This window comes from Hordeum vulgare, chromosome 1H (genome assembly GCF_904849725.1).
Source record: "Hordeum vulgare subsp. vulgare chromosome 1H, MorexV3_pseudomolecules_assembly, whole genome shotgun sequence".
Lineage (NCBI taxonomy): Eukaryota > Viridiplantae > Streptophyta > Magnoliopsida > Poales > Poaceae > Hordeum > Hordeum vulgare.
In genome coordinates, this window is record NC_058518.1 from 8,209,375 (window position 1) to 8,226,811 (window position 17,437).

The 17,437-nt window shown below is 44.9% G+C and overlaps 1 protein-coding gene across 1 annotated transcript; it reads left to right on the plus strand.

The window, feature by feature from the left end:
* The first annotated feature begins 576 nt into the window (after window positions 1-576).
* Window positions 577-8,759, plus strand: LOC123404228 (protein DETOXIFICATION 19-like). Its single transcript, XM_045098145.1, has 7 exons — window positions 577-905; window positions 6,675-7,219; window positions 7,308-7,394; window positions 7,491-7,547; window positions 7,738-7,976; window positions 8,117-8,235; window positions 8,360-8,759. The coding sequence occupies exons 1-7, from the start codon at window positions 645-647 to the stop codon at window positions 8,486-8,488; spliced, it is 1,437 nt and encodes a 478-aa protein (XP_044954080.1). The 5' UTR covers window positions 577-644; the 3' UTR covers window positions 8,489-8,759.
* The last annotated feature ends 8,678 nt before the right edge of the window (window positions 8,760-17,437 follow it).

The following is a 17,437-nucleotide window of genomic DNA, read 5'->3' on the forward strand; positions in this document are numbered from 1 at the left end:
ATCCCACGATTATGCGCTAATACTTGCGAGGGTGGCCTTTTTTAAAATCAAATTTGAAAATTCATGGACTTTTATAAAATCAAGATTCTTTTTTTACATTTTGAACTTCTAAAGATATCAAAAACATTTCACAATTCATGGACATGTTTTCAAATTCATGACATTTTTAGAATTCTTTCAAAAATAGAAAAAACGAAACCGGTCCGATTGAAAAGGTGTGGTGAAATAAAAACGAATAGAACAAATTGTTTCTAAGATGTCGGCAAAATGATCTCTTGCTCTTGCTAGTAATGGTCCAGTAGGAGGATACATTTTCGTCGACGACGAGGCGTTTACAGTGATTTTATAAGTCTCAAGATAATATATCGGCTCGGTCTCTTGAAGATGTTCATATGAATAGGATGTGTCTATGTACGTTTATAGAAATGAGTGTATACACGTGTATATGAATGATTACGTGTGTACTGTGTTAAAAAAAGAAATAAAAAAAAAACCTGGCGTTCCACGCACGATGGGGACACACCTGGAAAAACGCGAAGTCAAACCTATGTATTCTATTACCGCCGCATCACACTCGTCTTATGCCCACCAAATCCATCCATCTTCACGGCGAGCAGCACCAGGAACCACGAAACTGAGCAGACATGTCTTCGGCCCCGCTGCTTGGAGCATGTGAGCTCCCCGGCGAGGCGAAGCGGCGCTCGCCGGCGTGGCTGCGCCGCCTGATCGATACGGAGGAGGCCTGGGTGCAGCTACAGTTCGCGGTGCCGATGGTCCTCACCAACATGTCCTACTACGCCATCCCGCTGGTGTCCGTCATGTTCTCCGGCCACCTCGGCAACGTCCACCTCGCCGGCGCCACGCTCGGCAACTCCTGGGCCACCGTCACCGGCTACGCCTTCGTCGTACGTACCGCTACCGCACACTCTTTAATTCCGGTCGCGCGTATGCTATTTTCCACCGGCCTTTATATCTGTGTCCAGTTTCCTGTTTCCTGTTTCCGACGAATGTAGATGTATCACTCGTTGCAACAATATCCGACTGATCCACATTCAGCGGAAGGGCGATTCGCCCTCCGACCCCTCGACGAGATCAGCATCGGCGCTAGCCTCCCTTGTCCTCCCCTCCCCTGCTTCAAAAAAAAGAAGTCGACTTAGTCGTAGGTATTAAATTCATATCCAATAAAACTAATTATGCCGTAGTGGCTACTGTCCTCTATTTCACTCGCTAATGAACATGACATAATTGGCTTGCATAACTGAATAAAAATATATGTGTGCACCAAAATAATGCAGCAAACAGGGATTTCAGGCTCCTTTTAGTAAGAAAAAAAGAACTCACGTTCTCGCACAAAAGAAAAAGAGAAAAAAAAAACTCTCGTTGCACACTTACTAGTGAAGCTAGAGAACAACATGCAAGCATAAATTTGATTAGCGGATAGTAAATTCGATTGCTTACCTCCGAGTAATTGTTTGCTCGTGGTCCCACAAGAAATACATATGCGTGAATAGCTATCTAGAAATTCCAAGTTTTATGAATTTAAACGCTTAAAGTATAAGGTGTATCTAGGTCACATCTAAATGTGAATAGTTATTGCATATCTATCTTGAATAACTAAATCAAGCATAAAAAAGGAAAATAAAGGAAAATAAAATACCCATATGAATCTTCAGGTAAAATCAATGATATAGGACTTACATGTGCAATACTCATCTTACATCTAGATGTGTTTTAGTAAAACCTTAAAGTATAATATAACTTTTCCAAGAAAGTTTCCGGTCTAATAGCAGTACAAAGAACATCATACATAATAAAAATCACCTTCAGATCTGTAGACGACCTAAGGACCACTACAAATATAGTCAAATACGGTAGCATACATGTTATAATATATCAGCATACTTTTCCTGCATCGAGAGGTAGCTGCTTTGAGCTCCCTCATGGCACATTCTTTATCTCTTTTGCATACGCAAGGCTGTTTGTTTCGTTGACTATCTAGAGATACGGACAAGGGTTATAAGAGGAAGTTTCCTGGAACTCCTGATTTCGTTTTTTCAGAGTTGAAACTGTGGTAGGGGATACTTTATTTGTCAAATTCAGCGTATCGTTTTGAGATCCCAGCAAATTCATATCAAATGCAGCACATACGTTGTCAGCCACCATAAATCGGCGAAGTATATATAGGACTGTTTAATTCAGACGCGGCACACAACGCCGCTCGAATCTCGCCGGAAGACGTCAAAGCAGCCATGGCACTCGCGTGGCCCCTGGACAGGAACCACGGCCGGCAGCTCCTTCCTCAACGCCATTAGAGCCACAGATGCTTTTGGGCAGGAGCCGTCGATGACTGGCAATGGCAACCACGACGACCGATCGAAGAGGACGGTCATAGCGATGGTAACTACAAATTACGAAAAAGTTGAATGCAATGTAGGTCCTAAACATTTCGTCCAGCGTCACTTTAGTCCTAATTCTTTTAAATGCATCTTTAGATCCTAAATTTTTAGGAAGTGGTTCACTTGAGATTCTTTTCTCAACATACCCTCGTTGACCGGCCCGCGTGTCGTGTTGACCCACGTTGATCAAGGGACCAACCGTCAGGCCAGATAAATACACTTGAGGTCGCTGCGGTTGCTCATTTTTTTTTAAAAAGCCCCTTGTAAACCACCCCCCTCTTGACATTCCCCAGCCCCTACTGAATCTCTTTCTCTCTCTCTCTCTCTCTCTCCCTCCCTCCCTCCCTCTTCCGTGCCGACATCGTCGCCATGCTTGGGCAGCAACTCCTCGGCAGGGAAGCGGGTGACGAAGAGGAGTGTTGCAGCATCGTTGGCGGTGATGCCTCCTCCACAAGCTCCTACCGCCTAAACTCAAATCGAAGCAATCGGTTTGAGAAACTTAATGAAACAATGGAAATTGAACTAAATCAATGCCTATAGCTGGTGATTATGACAGAGTAGAGAAAATCACATAGCTATGGGACGACAACTGCGAAAAAATTAGGGCTTTTTGCAATGTTCCGCATCTCCTAGTGACCCTAAGTTGTCGTGGGGTGGATCAACGCGCAACCAAGCAAGTCAACGAACGGTCGTTCAAAAAATTACCTCGGGTGAACCACCTACTATAGAATTAGGACCTAAGCATGCATTTTGATAGAAGTAGGACTAAAGTGACACTGCCCACAAACTTTTAGGACCTCCAATCTATTTTTCTCGTCAAACGGTTGGGGCCCATGGTCGACATGGCATGGGTCAATGTGCCAAGTGGGCAGGTCAGCGAGCGCTCGTGAAAAAAGGATCTCGGCTGAACCACTTACTAAAGAATTAGGATCTGAAGATGAATTTTGGAAGATTTAGGACTAAAGTAACACCCCGATGAAACTTACACGACCTCCAGTGCATTTAACTCAATACAAAACTAAAATGATGAAAGTACCCAAATAATTAACGGCTGAGAAGTCCGATGATTCAATACTGCTCAATCCCAGAAGTAGTATGATTTACCATCAAAAACACAATAAATAATGGATATCCATGCCCTTACCAACGTGTTGCTCCTGCTAGCAACTGAGGGGGAAACCCTAGCCGTTGGAGCAGAGTCCCCCTGTCTCCATCGCCTCCCCTCGCCGTCGTCGATCCGTGCCACTGGGTAAACCCTGGTAGGGGCAGGCGCTGGCGGGGCCCTCTCTCCTACTGTTGTGTGGGAACATAGCATGGGTTAACGATCCCGGGTGGTGTCGCGGCACTGGGCTAGGGCACGACAACGCAAGGCGGAGCTCGGAGGCGGCGGGTCTTCTGTTCTTCCTCCCAGTCATGGAGGGCTTGTCGCAGCGATGGCCCTTGCCTGGGTTAGCAGCGAACGGTACGGGCGCTGCCTAGATCCAGCCCGTCGGGATCCATGGAGCCCCGCGGTGGCGGCTTGTGCTGGCGGCCAGGAATCTACATCTCTGTTTGCGGAGCTGGCGTTCGTTGGTGCGGATGCAGGGATAACATGCTGGTGGTTCGCGGTGGTGTTATGGTGGTCGTCGGGTCTCCGCTGGTAGTGCAGGGCGTGGTTGGTTCCCCTTCTCTTGTATCATTCCGCCATGTGCGTTTGTTCGAGTGTTGCTTTGTTTACAAAACGGGGCGAAAACCTACTTTTAAAAATGAAACAAAATAATAAAAGTGTTTGCTGCCATAGTGTGGCACTATACCTCGACATTACTCGGGTTGGGCCGGGCTTCGGACCGGGCCAAAAATACCCCGGTGCTAAAAACCCAAGCCCGGCCGTCGGGCCTAAATTTTGGACCCAAGCCTGGCCCGAACCAGAAAAAGTCCGACTAGACCCGACAGGCCTGGCCTGACCACGACGTAATTTTATTTTTTCATAGGCCCGAGCCCGACCCGTACTGACCATCGGGCTCAACTTTCCAGCCCGAACCCGGCCCGATGGGAACAATAGGCCCGGCCCGGCCAGGGATTTTTCATGACGGGTTGGGTCGGGCCGGCCGAGCCGGGCTGCCCATACCCATGTATACGTGGCACACACGATAACGACCATGAGTTGCAAAAAAATACTCCCTCTGTAAACTACTCCATTTGTCCCATAATATCGTGGGTATAGATTTTTTTAAAGTCAAGTTTTCCAAATTTTAACCAAATTTATAAAGAGAAAACTATACATGTACAATTCCAAATATATAAAATATGAAACTATATCTTATGATGAATGTAATGATGTACGTTTGACCAATGGCGAAGCTAGCAGCGAGTTACTCTTTGGGCGGAGCTAGCTTGAACCACAAATTCTTAAAGTTTGTACTTTGTATAAAGGAATTACAAGGGATCTTGCACTAGGCCTACGGCTATAGGCCGAGTTGCCCTATGCCCCCCCCCCCCCCAACCCACCCCCACACACACACACTTTGTTTATCATTCTAGATGTAAACACTTGTAAGAATCTATATGCACGATCACGACCCTGGGAAAAAATTGATGCCAATAGCTGTTGGAAACATCAGCTGTGGGACAGACTGAAGCGACCGAATAGTTCCCGTAAACGTCCACGTCACTTCCTTCCACGGTAGATAAAAAAGGCAGCCTAACAGGTAAGAAAACGTTCCCAAAACAAAGGGGGAAAAAGTTACCTGTGGCATTTAAAAGTAGGGATAAAAGACAAATGGATGAACATCAAATTTATATGTATAGCTACATGCAAGAAAAAGATCATAGCTGCTTGGCATGATGGTCTAGACCAAATCATGGCAAATCGTGTGTACAAATTAACTTGGTGTAAAATTTACGTGACAAACAAAAATTAAGTTGGCATGACAAAAAAATAGTTTTCGATGATGATGATGAAAAATTGAAATGCTATAAAAACAAAAAATTGCAAGAAAATTGTTGCCATTTTAGAAAAATATAATTGCCAAATTCTTAATCATAAATTGCCATGCTCTATATTTTCACTATCATAACATAAAAACCACATGTCAAATATTGCCATGATAAAAAAATATTGGAATTGCCATGCCATTAGAAAAAATTACCATCATCTAGTTAATATAATTTGCCATGGCATTAATATAAGTAAATTTCCATGCTCATGTTTTATTTTTCAGAACATAAAAAATCACACATAGAAAATTGCCATGTTCGAATATAAACAAAATTTCCATTCCACTAAAAAGAAATTTACATGATCTAGATAATAAATGATACCTTGTTCTTAAAAAAACTGCTCGCATTATAATTAATAAAGTTGCCATGGTCTAAATGGGAGTAAAAATATGATTTTTGATGATAATGATGAAAAATTGAAAATGTGTAAAAACAGAAAGAAAAATGCCATCATCGAAAAAAACTAAAATTGTCATTCCATTTACCTATAATTTTGGGGCTCTTAATAATAGAATGGACATGCTCTATTTTTCGTTTTCATCGCATTACAATCACAAACAAAATTGCCATGATTGAAACAAATAAAAACGCCATGCCATTAGAAAAAATCCATGACTCAGATAATAAATTTTCATCTTAATAGAAAATTGCCATGATCTTTATTTTCTTTGTCATATCATAAAAATAGTGCACACAAATTAATCGCATTAATTTTGAACTGAAGTTAAACTGGTCTTATTTCAAAGCTGCGACATTTATTTTGGATCGGAGGAATATGCTTTCTGAACCCTATTTGCCTTATCCACTAATATCGCAAAATATGCACACCTGCAACCTTACCTGACACCAAACAGCCAACCAAGTCCACGGGAGGTCGTACGTCCACATAATTCGCAAACAAACACCACATAAATACCTTTACTAAAACCAAAACACAAGGAATGTAGAGAAAAAAATGTGTATGCATATTATCAAGGTTTTTTTTCAAAAAAAATTAAACCCCTCATCCTCTGTGTCAATCGATTCATACAACCGTCGATGTTCCGGTAGAAGCATTGTGCATATATATAGATCATAGATGCATGTGCAAGCAAAAGTTGATACGGTAGCCGCCGCCAGTGGTTGAGGATCTACAATGGTCGACGGCTTGATGGCTCAACACCTTCTCCCTGCCCTCGAGACTTTCTCACAGTTTCTCTTATTTACATGTTAATAACCATTTTGTTTCGATTTCATGTTTAATCATATATACATCATGCTTACTTACTGGCGGATCATGGAAAATTATGAACCTTACAGACCGGCATGAGCGGCGCCCTGGAGACGCTATGCGGACAGGCCTACGGCGCCCGAATGTATCGCCTGCTGGGCTTGTACCTGCAGTCCTCACTCATCATGTCGGCGGTGGTGTCCGTGCTCATCTCCGTCCTATGGCTGTTCACGGAGCCGCTTCTCGTGTGCCTGCATCAGGAACCCGAGGTGTCCCGCGCCGCCGCGGAGTTCATCCGTTACCAGATCCCCGGCCTGTTCGCCTACTCCTTCCTGCAGTGCCTGCTGCGATACGTGCAGACGCAGTGCATTGTCGTGCCGCTCGTCGTCTGCTCCATGGTGCCGTTCCTGCTCCACATCTGCCTGAACTACCTGCTGGTGAATGTGCTCGGCTTAGGCCTCACCGGCGCCTCACTGGCCATCTCCGCCACCTTCTGGGTCTCGTGCCTGATGCTGCTCGCGTACGTCATGGCGTCGAAGGAGTTCGACGGGACGTGGAAGGGCTTCTCCGCCGAGGCCTTCAGCTACGTTTTGCCGACGATCAAGCTCGCCATGCCCTCCGCCATCATGGTCTGGTAAGGAGATCCATATAGTTATATAAACTTGTCAACAACACCAACATCCGTTCACTGACATTTGTGTTGGATTCATTCATTCATTCAGCTTGGAGTACTGGGCGATTGAGCTCCTGGTGCTGATCGCCGGCCTGCTACCGGGTTCCACTGAGAGCACATCGCTGATCGCCATATGGTACGGGGTCTACACGGACCAAACATCATAAACGGTTATTACTGTTCGTTCATCATTTTGTGAAACACGCATTCTAATTCTTGTTTACAAATGCAGCGCAAGCACGCAGGCCATTTCTTACATGATCACCTACGGGTTCAGTGCCGCTGTGAGGTACGTACTTCCTCCATTTCATGCATTATGTCTTACAAAAGAAAATATATTAATACCACGAAGATACCAATTACATCGAGTCTCTGCACGCACAAAATGTTTCAACGACATCGAGGATGCATAGTTGTGTCGGTGTTGTCTACACCGTTTCTTGTTTCACGTAATTATATATGGTGCACCTTTTTTGCAGCACCCGGGTGTCGAATGAGATCGGGGCCGGTAACGTGGACAGCGCAAAGGGCGCGGTCATGGTGACGATGAAGCTGTCAGTGCTCCTCGCCCTCTCATTCATCCTGCTGCTGATCGTTGGCCACGGCCTCTGGGCGAGCCTCTTCACGGGGAGCGCGGTGATGGCCGCAAAATTCGCGGCCATCACCCCACTCCTGACAATCTCCATCGTGCTTGACTCCGCGCAGGGCGTGCTGTCAGGTGAGAAAGATCTATTAGATACCTAAACCAATCTATTGTCACAGGAATCGCTTGCATGCACCTTCTCAAATATAGATTGGAATGCCCTGCTTGTGCTGAACAACTCTGCAAAAGTTGATGAATAAATTGGCATCTGGCAGGGGTGGCAAGGGGCTGTGGATGGCAGCACCTGGCGGCCATGACGAACCTGGTGGCGTTCTACTTGGCCGGCATGCCCGTGGCCATCTTCCTGGCCTTCAAGCTCAACTTGTACACCCACGTAAGTGAGAGAAGGCCCGTGCCTTGCCAAGTTGCCATCGGGCAATTCGGCAAACAAGCATGAAGCTCAAATCAATTCTGGAAAGCTAATACTAATTAATATCGTCTTGCATCTCTTTTTGCAGGGTTTATGGTTGGGTCTAATCACCGGGCTGGCATGCCAGACCAGCGTGATGGTGCTCATCACCCTCCGCACGAAATGGTCCAACCTCGTGGACGCCATGGAGAAAAACCGGGATGGCTATGTCGCTTGATCGATCCATGCTTAACTTGGGTGCTAGTTCAAGATGCACCAATTGTTGTATTTGTCTACTAGTTCAAGATGCACCAATTGTTGTATTTGTCGACGTAACTGTTGTATTTGTAAGTTTTGACCGTATCTCTGAGTTGATTTTACCCTGTAAAAATGGAGGCTGCCTAACAGATGGCATTTCCCAACGTTAATTTTTTTTTGACTGGAATGTACACCAATGAGGAACAGTGGACTGAGAAAGTGAGAAATACTAGTTCCTGCGTCTTCCCTTTTTGCGGGGATCTTGAAGTTGTATAAATACTACTAGTACCTGCGTCTTCCCTTTTTACTCCTACTCCATGCAATAATGACTAGGAATGAATACCTAGTGTCGATAATTGTCTCTTTTTGTCTCCCTATTGAGCTAGGTTTGGAGGAAAGGCATGTTGTCGTCACTAGTAGCACACTATTTTCTCCTGTTAGCTAGTATCGGCCAAGTGTGTCCCTTTCAAGTGTTGCTCGAATAGCAATGCTGATCTTGTATCCGAGATACTCGGGAGTAGTAATGTTCTAAACTTTCGCTTGTATTGTGTTCTTTCACTTATCTAGTGGACGTCCTCATAACAACATAGAGATTGGCTGATTGTTGGTCGGATGAATGAGTTTTTGCCAAATGGCTATTATGAAGGAATATTGGTTTTTACAAAATATAACCAGCTGGTATTGGTTGGTTATGTTCTAAGTGAAATTATTCACGGGGTCGTGCTTGGGATGTCTCAGCTCTTGCAAAGAAAGTTACTACTTCCTCCGTCACGGTTTAGAAGGCGTGCATGGAAATTCTCTAGAACCTAGGTGGTTGTTGATTGGTTGTGAAATGAGTTAAAAAATAGCATTCACACTACAGATGCATATAGAAGTAGTTCAACAGAATACTAATTAGATGCTAGGAGTAAATGCAATGCGCCTTAAACCTAGTCTATTGTGGAAATGCACGGAAATTTAACTGTGCCTTCTAAACTGTGGCGGAGGTAGTAGCAGTACTCCCCCCGTCTCGGTGAATAAGTCATCTTACAAAAACCAAATAATCCCAAAATACTTAGGCACGATGCATTAATTTTCACCTCGTTTCTTGTTTTTTGACATGAATAAAGAAATCAACCAATAAGAGACGTGGGGCATGTATGTTTTTTAATGACTTGAGACTAACACTAGTGGGGACGGGGCCTTTAGCCCCGGCCCGTAAGGGGCTTTAGTCCCGGTTCACCAACCGGGACTAAAGGGGCAGAACTAAAGGCCTAACCTTTAGCCCCGGCCCTGTTACAAGCCGGTACTAAATGTGCTCCACGTGGGCGCCTCGTAGCGTCCCAGGGGCAGGACCTTTAGTCCCGGTTCGTTACACGGACCGGGACTAAAGAGTTTCAGATTTTGCTTATTTTTGGGTTTTTTTTGAATGAAATTATTTTTGGGTTTTAGGGTTTTAGGGTTTAGGTGTTCGGGAGATTAACGTGATGCCTCGTTTGGTGTTCGGGAATTAGTTTTCATATAATTTAAATAGAAATAATTATGCATATATATATGAGATTAACTTATCTTACAAGCGAGCATATATATACAATTATATGGAGATCTGAATTATCGGGACTAGAGCCCGTCTATTCGATTACATGGACGAACAACACTAATGGCCCCTAGCTACACTAAATCGTCATTTGTCATCTATAGCTTCCGTCCTCAGAAAGGTCGCAAGCTCCTCTGCAACAGCAATCGCGCGTTGCTCTGGTAGGACCTTCGTCCTCATGGCCGTGTACTATATAAGAAGAGGAGATGAATATGAATATCAATCATGATAACAAAGAATGATGGGTAAAAATAGAGGTGTGAATGTTCATTGCTTACGTCGAATCTGTGATCCTTGTGCTCAGAGGTAAACGTGTGAATGGTCTCGCAAACATAGTATCCGCATAGATGCGTTCCCCGTGGCTGCTGGTCGCACTTTACGAGAATAGAATATATATAATCAAAATAATAATCTAGCATCATAAATGTATTGAAAATAGAAGTATATCATACTACTACTTACCTGAGCCGCTCTAAAGGTCAGCTTCTCAGGAAAGTTACCGGGAGTCACGCACTTGAACCGCTTCCAAACCCTGCCCGACAAGGATAATGATTTGCTAAGTTTTTCATTAATTGATATATCAGAAAATCATCGAAAGAGACCGATAGAGCGCAAGAATGATTGAAATTACCCTTGGAGCATGTCCTGCAGGCTTTGGAACTGTTCCAAGGGTCTCGATAATGGGTCGAAGGCATCAACTCTTCCCTTATCAATTTGAATGTCCAACAGAATCCAATGGAAGCTGCACATGTATATATATATATATATATATATATATATATATATATGTGTGTGTGTGTGTGTGTGTGTGTGTGTGTGTGTGTGTGTGTGTGTGTGTGTGTGTGTGTCAGTAACTTATCAATTACCCTTATAAGTGAATGGACACAACAGAGTAAAGACCCTCACCTGAAGTTGTATGGAAACAGTATGTGGTCACAGAAATTTTGATCTGTTAGAAACCTTAGAAGGTTTTCCTCCGTCTCCTTGGGTTTATCAGTTAGCGTCACTATATGTATTTTATCTGGGTCAATAAACCCAATATTTAGGATGCTCTTACTTTTACAATCCAGAATCTTCATTCTGCATAATAGAGTACAAGTTATATATAGACAATGAATTGAAATAACTAAACAAGTTATATGTAGACAACCAATTGAAAAACTTACAGACAATAACAACTCATAAGCGATTTGTCGAGGGCGTCGTCATTGTACATCTGGAAGAGTTCATCAAAGTCGATATGGATTTCTTCGGGGCGGCCATAGTACTCCCGTGGGACACTCACCACGATCATCGTTCTCCCATTCTTTGATTCACTTAAGTACCATGTATGCAAGTAACGCATATTTGTTGGGAGATCATCTTTGCTGACCAAAAGCTCTCCCATGACAAACTGTGGCTTAGGGGCTACCACAGCCTTGGGTAACCTGTCATCTTGGGAAGCCAGAACATCTTCAACCGAGACACCCCATTCAGCCGCCCACTTCTTTGCTATTTCAAAAGCTTGCCCCTGCACCGGAGGGGGAACATTCTTGGTTAACACCTTAAGGGGTGGGATCGACTGTTTGGCCTGTTGTCCAAGCTGAGGAACGTCTGATTTTTTCTTGCTTGTAGTTGAACTTGATTTGCTCCCACTTGCACTTGCACGTGATCTGCTCTTTTTCACTTCCTTCTGCAATGTGCGTGTATAATCATCAGGCTTATGGTGTAAGTCATACTGTGATGGAAGGGTCGTGAAGTATTTTGCAAATGCTATTTGCTTCTTGGTGTATTCCGGGCGGGGCTCGGGTTCCTTATTTTTCATCTACGCATCATGATGTTCCTTTGCTATCCTGGCGTTTTCCTCGGGGGTACGATCATAAGGTCTGATAGGAAGATTAGCATGAGGTACCTTTGGGAGGGGCGACCGTTTGCGCTTTGGGGGGCTCCGTCGCTTAGAAATCGTCGGCGGAGCGTTCTTGGTGGCACGCTCCCGCTTAGTATCCGGAGCGGGCGGCGGCGGAGACGGACGACCCAAGTCCGGCGGCGGTGATCGAGATGGACTCGTGTTGTGCTGGCCGACGTCATGTGGAGGGTTTGGAGGTAACGGAGGTGTAGGTGACCTGCGACGACTCGGAGGCGGTGTTGTCCTTGGGGCTGAGCCTGGAACCTTGATTTAGTTCTTGTCCCATAGGATGACTCCACCCAGTACTTCTCCGAGTGTCCTCTCATCTTCGGGTCCAGCTCTGTCGAGCTCCATATCATGAAACCCCGCCATGATTTCATCCACCCCGACTTTAGCAAAGCCAGCTGGAATCTCACGGCCATGCCAGCGTGCATCAGGGCCAGAAGGTAAAGCTTGTCCGACGGCCACCTTCATGGATATGTTCTTGAATTTTTGATGGAGATCACATGATGTTGACTCCTTGATTCCATCCACGGGGTAGCCGGGACCGCCCTCTATCATTCTTCGTGCATCGTCGGGCGGGGCCTCAGATTCAGCCACGCTGCTTTTCCGCTTAGATGGGGCGCCGGTAATATCTAGTACAGGATCTTCCTGGCGCGCTACTCCTCTAAGCTCAACAATCTGCTTCTGTTGCTCGTTAATCCTGGCAAGCAACTGGTTGAACTTGTCATTCTCCTCATCCTACTGCCGCTTCTTTGCTCTCTCGCGGCTTCTGTAAGTGTCTTGGTCTCTGGCAAACCCAAGCCACCACGGGTAAGAAGGACCGAAGCCTCGCGTTCGTCCTCCATGTTCGTCATTGCCGAGGACCAGTGTGAGAAAATCGTTCTCTCTATCTGCAGTGAACTTTCTTTTTCCCTCCTTAATTTCTTTCACTATCCTTTTCCAATTCTCCCTGGGTATCCTAAGACCGTCACTGCAGATGAGGTCCCCTGTTTTTTCGTCGTACGAACCACCATGCGCAAGGAACCAATTTCTTGCTCTCAATTCCCACTCATCACGGAGTGGTTCACGTACGATGCCTTTATCTAGCAGATCTTGCTCTTTCTTATCCCACTTTGGGATGACAGTCTCATAGTGTTGGAAATATGCCCTAGAGGCAATAATAAATTAGTTATTATTATATTTCTTAGTTCATGATAATCGTTTATTATCCATGCTATAATTGTATTGATTGGAAACACAATACTTGTGTGGATACATAGACAAAACACTGTCCCTAGTAAGCCTCTAGTTGACTAGCTCGTTGATCAAAGATGGTCAAGGTTTCCTGGCCATAGGCAAGTGTTGTCACTTGATAACGGGATCACATCATTAGGAGAATCATGTGATGGACTAGACCCAAACTAATAGACGTAGCATATTGATCGTGTCATTATGTTGCTACTGTTTTCTGCGTGTCAAGTATTTGTTCCTATGACCATGAGATCATATAACTCACGTACACCGGAGGAATGCTTTGTGTGTATCAAACGTCGCAACGTAACTGGGTGACTATAAAGGTGCTCTACAGGTATCTCCGAAGGTGTTCGTTGAGTTAGTATGGATCAAGACTGGGATTTGTCACTCCGTGTGACGGAGAGGTATCTCGGGGCCCACTCAGTAATACAACATCACTCACAAGCCTTGCAAGCAATGTGACTTAGTGTAAGTTACGGGATCTTGTATTACGGAACGAGTAAAGAGACTTGCCGGTAAACGAGATTGAAATAGGTATGCGGATACTAACGATCGAATCTCGGGCAAGTAACATACCGAAGGACAAAGGGAATGACATACGGGATTATATGAATCCTTGGCACTGAGGTTCAAACGATAAGATCTTCGTAGAATATGTAGGATCCAATATGGGCATCCAGGTCCCGCTATTGGATATTGACCGAGGAGTCTCTCGGGTCATGTCTACATAGTTCTCGAACCCGCAGGGTCTGCACACTTAAGGTTCAACGTTGTTTTATGCGTATTTGAGTTATATGGTTGGTTACCGAATGTTATTCGGAGTCCCGGATGAGATCACGGACGTCACGAGGGTTTCCGGAATGGTCCAGAAACGAAGATTGATATATAGGATGACCTCATTTGGTTACCGGAAGGTTTTCGTGCATTACCGGAAAAGTTTCGGGCTCATCGGTAGTGTACCGGGAGTGTCGGGAGGGGTGCCGGGGACCATCGGGAGGGGTGTCACGCCCCAAGGGGTCTCATGGGCTATGGGAAGAGATAAACCAGCCCCTAGTGGGCTGGAATAAGTTCCCACTAAGGCCCATAAGGTTTGAGAAGGAAAAAACACAAGGTGGAAAGAGTTTCCAAGTGGGAAGGTGGAATCCTACTCCAAGTAGGATTGGAGTAGGACTCCTCCACCTCCAATTTCGGCCAAACCTTTAGGTTTTGAGGCTGCCTCCTCCCCTCCCTCCCACCTATATATACGGAGGTTTTAGGGCTGATTTGAGACGACTTTTCCACGGCAGCCCGACCACATACCTCCACGGTTTTTCCTCTAGATCGCGTTTCTGCGGAGCTCGGGCGGAGCCCTGCTGAGACAAGGTCATCACCAACCTCCGGAGCGCCGTCACGCTGCCGGAGAACTCTTCTACCTCTCCGTCTCTCTTGCTAGATCAAGAAGGCTGAGATCATCGTCGAGCTGTACGTGTGCTGAACGCGGAGGTGCCGTTCGTTCGGTACTAGATCGTAGGACTGATCGCGGGATTGTTCGCGGGGCGGATCGAGGGACGTGAGGACGTTCCACTACATCAACCGCGTTCTCTAACGCTTCTACTGTACGGTCTACAAGGGTACGTAGATCACTCATCCCCTCTCGTAGATGGGCATCACCATGATAGGTCTTCGTGCGCGTAGGAAAATTTTTGTTTCCCATGCGACGTTCCCCAACAGTGGCATCATGAGCTAGGTTCATGCGTAGATGTCTTCTCGAGTAGAACACAAAAGTTTTTGTGGGCGGTGATGTGCGTTTTGCTGCCCTCCTTAGTCTTTTCTTGATTCCGCGGTATTGTTGGATTGAAGCGGCTTGGACCGACATTACTCGTACGCTTACGAGAGACTGGTTTCATCGTTACGAGTAACTCCGTTGCTCAAAGATGACTGGCAAGTGTCGGTTTCTCCAACTTTAGTTGAATCGAATTTGACCGAGGAGGTCCTTGGATGAGGTTAAATAGCAACTCATATATCTCCGTTGTGGTGTTTGCGTAAGTAAGATACGATCCTACTAGATACCCATGGTCACCACGTAAAACATGCAACAACAAAATTAGAGGACGTCTAACTTGTTTTTGCAGGGTATGCTTGTGATGTGATATGGCCAACGATGTGATGTGATATATTGGATGTATGAGATGATCATGTTGTAATAGAAATATCGACTTGCACGTTGATGGTACGGCAACCGGCAGGAGCCATAGGGTTGTCTTTATACTAACATTTGTGCTTGCAGATGCGTTTACTATTTTGCTAGGATGTAGCTTTAGTAGTAATAGCATGAGTAGCACGACAACCCCGATGGCAACACGTTGATGGAGATCATGGCGTGGCGCCGGTGACAAGAAGATCGTGCCGGTGCTTTGGTGATGGAGATCAAGAAGCACGTGATGATGGCCATATCATGTCACTTATGAATTGCATGTGATGTTAATCCTTTTATGCACCTTATTTTGCTTAGAACGACGGTAGCATTATGAGGTGATCTCTCACTAAAATTTCAAGACGAAATTGTGTTCTCCCCGACTGTGCACCGTTGCTACAGTTCGTCGTTTCAAGACACCACGTGATGATCGGGTGTGATAGACTCAACGTTCACATACAACGGGTGCAAAACAGTTGCGCACGCGGAACACTCGGGTTAAGCTTGACGAGCTAGCATGTGCAGACATGGCCTCGGAACACATGAGACCGAAAGGTCGAGCATGAATCGTATAGTTGATATGATTAGCATAGAGATGCTTATCACTGAAACTATTCTCGACTCACGTGATGATCGGACTTGAGATAGCGGATTTGGATCATGTACCACTCAAATGACTAGAGAGATGTACTTTTTGAGTGGGAGTTCTTAAGTAATATGATTAATTGAACTAATTGTCATGAACATAGTCTAATGGTCTTTGCGAATTACGATGTAGCTTGCGCTATAGCTCTACTGTTTTTATATGTTCCTAGAGAAAATTTAGTTGAAAATTGATAGTAGCAACCTTTGCAGACTGAGTCTGTAAAACCGAGTATTGTCCTCGTTGCTACACAGAAGGCTTATGTCCTTAATGCACCACTCGGTGTGCTGCACCTCGAGCGCCGTCTGTGGATGCTATGAACATCCGACATACACGTTACTGATGACTACACGATAGTTCAGTGCAAGATACTTAATGGCTTAGAAGCAAGGCGCCGAAAACGTTGTAAAACGTCACGGAACATAAGTGATGTTCCGAAGAGATGAAATTGTGATTTCATGCTTGTGCCCTTGTTAAGAGGTACGAGACCTCCAAACAAGATTCTTTGTCCACAAAGTAAAGGAGAAAAGCTCAATCGTTGAGCGTGTGCTCAGATTGTCTGAGTACGACAATCGCTTGAATCAAGTGGGAGTTAATCTTCCAGATGAGATAGTGATGGTTCTCCAAAGTCACTGCCACCAAGCTGTGAGAGCTTCGTGATGAACTATAACATGTCAAGGATAGATACAATGATCCTTGAGCGATTCGCGATGTTTGACACTGCGAAAGTAGAAATCAAGAAGGAGCATCAATAGTTGATGGTTAGTAAAACCACTAAGTTTCAAGAAAGGCAAGGGCTAGAAGGGATACTTCGTGAAACGGCAAAACAGTTGCTGCACTAATGAAGAGACCCAAGATTAAACCCCAAACCCGAGACTAAGTGCTTCTGTAATGAACAGTCACTGAGGCGGAGCAACTCTAGATGCTTGGTAGATAAGAAGGCTGGCAAAAGTCGAAAGAAGTATATTTGATATACATGATGTTGATGTGTACTTTACTAGTACTCCTAGTAGCATGAGGGTATTGGATACCGGTTCGGTTGCTAAGTGATTAGTAACACGAAATGATAGCTACGGCGTAAATGGAGAGTAGCTAAAGGCGAGGTGACGATACGTGTTGGAAGTGTTTCCAAGATTGATATGATCAAAACGTCACACGCTCCCTCTACCATCGGGATTGGTGTTAAACCGAAATAATTGTTATTTGGTGCTTGCGTTAAGCATGAACATGATTGAATCGTGTTTATTGCAATACGATTATTCATTTAAAGAGAATAATGGTTACTCTATTTGCTTGAATAATCACCTTCAATGGTTTATTGAATCTCGATCGTAGTGTTACACATGTTCACAATATTGGTGCCAAAAGATACGAGGTAATGATGATAGTACCACTTACTTGTGGCACTGCCGCTTG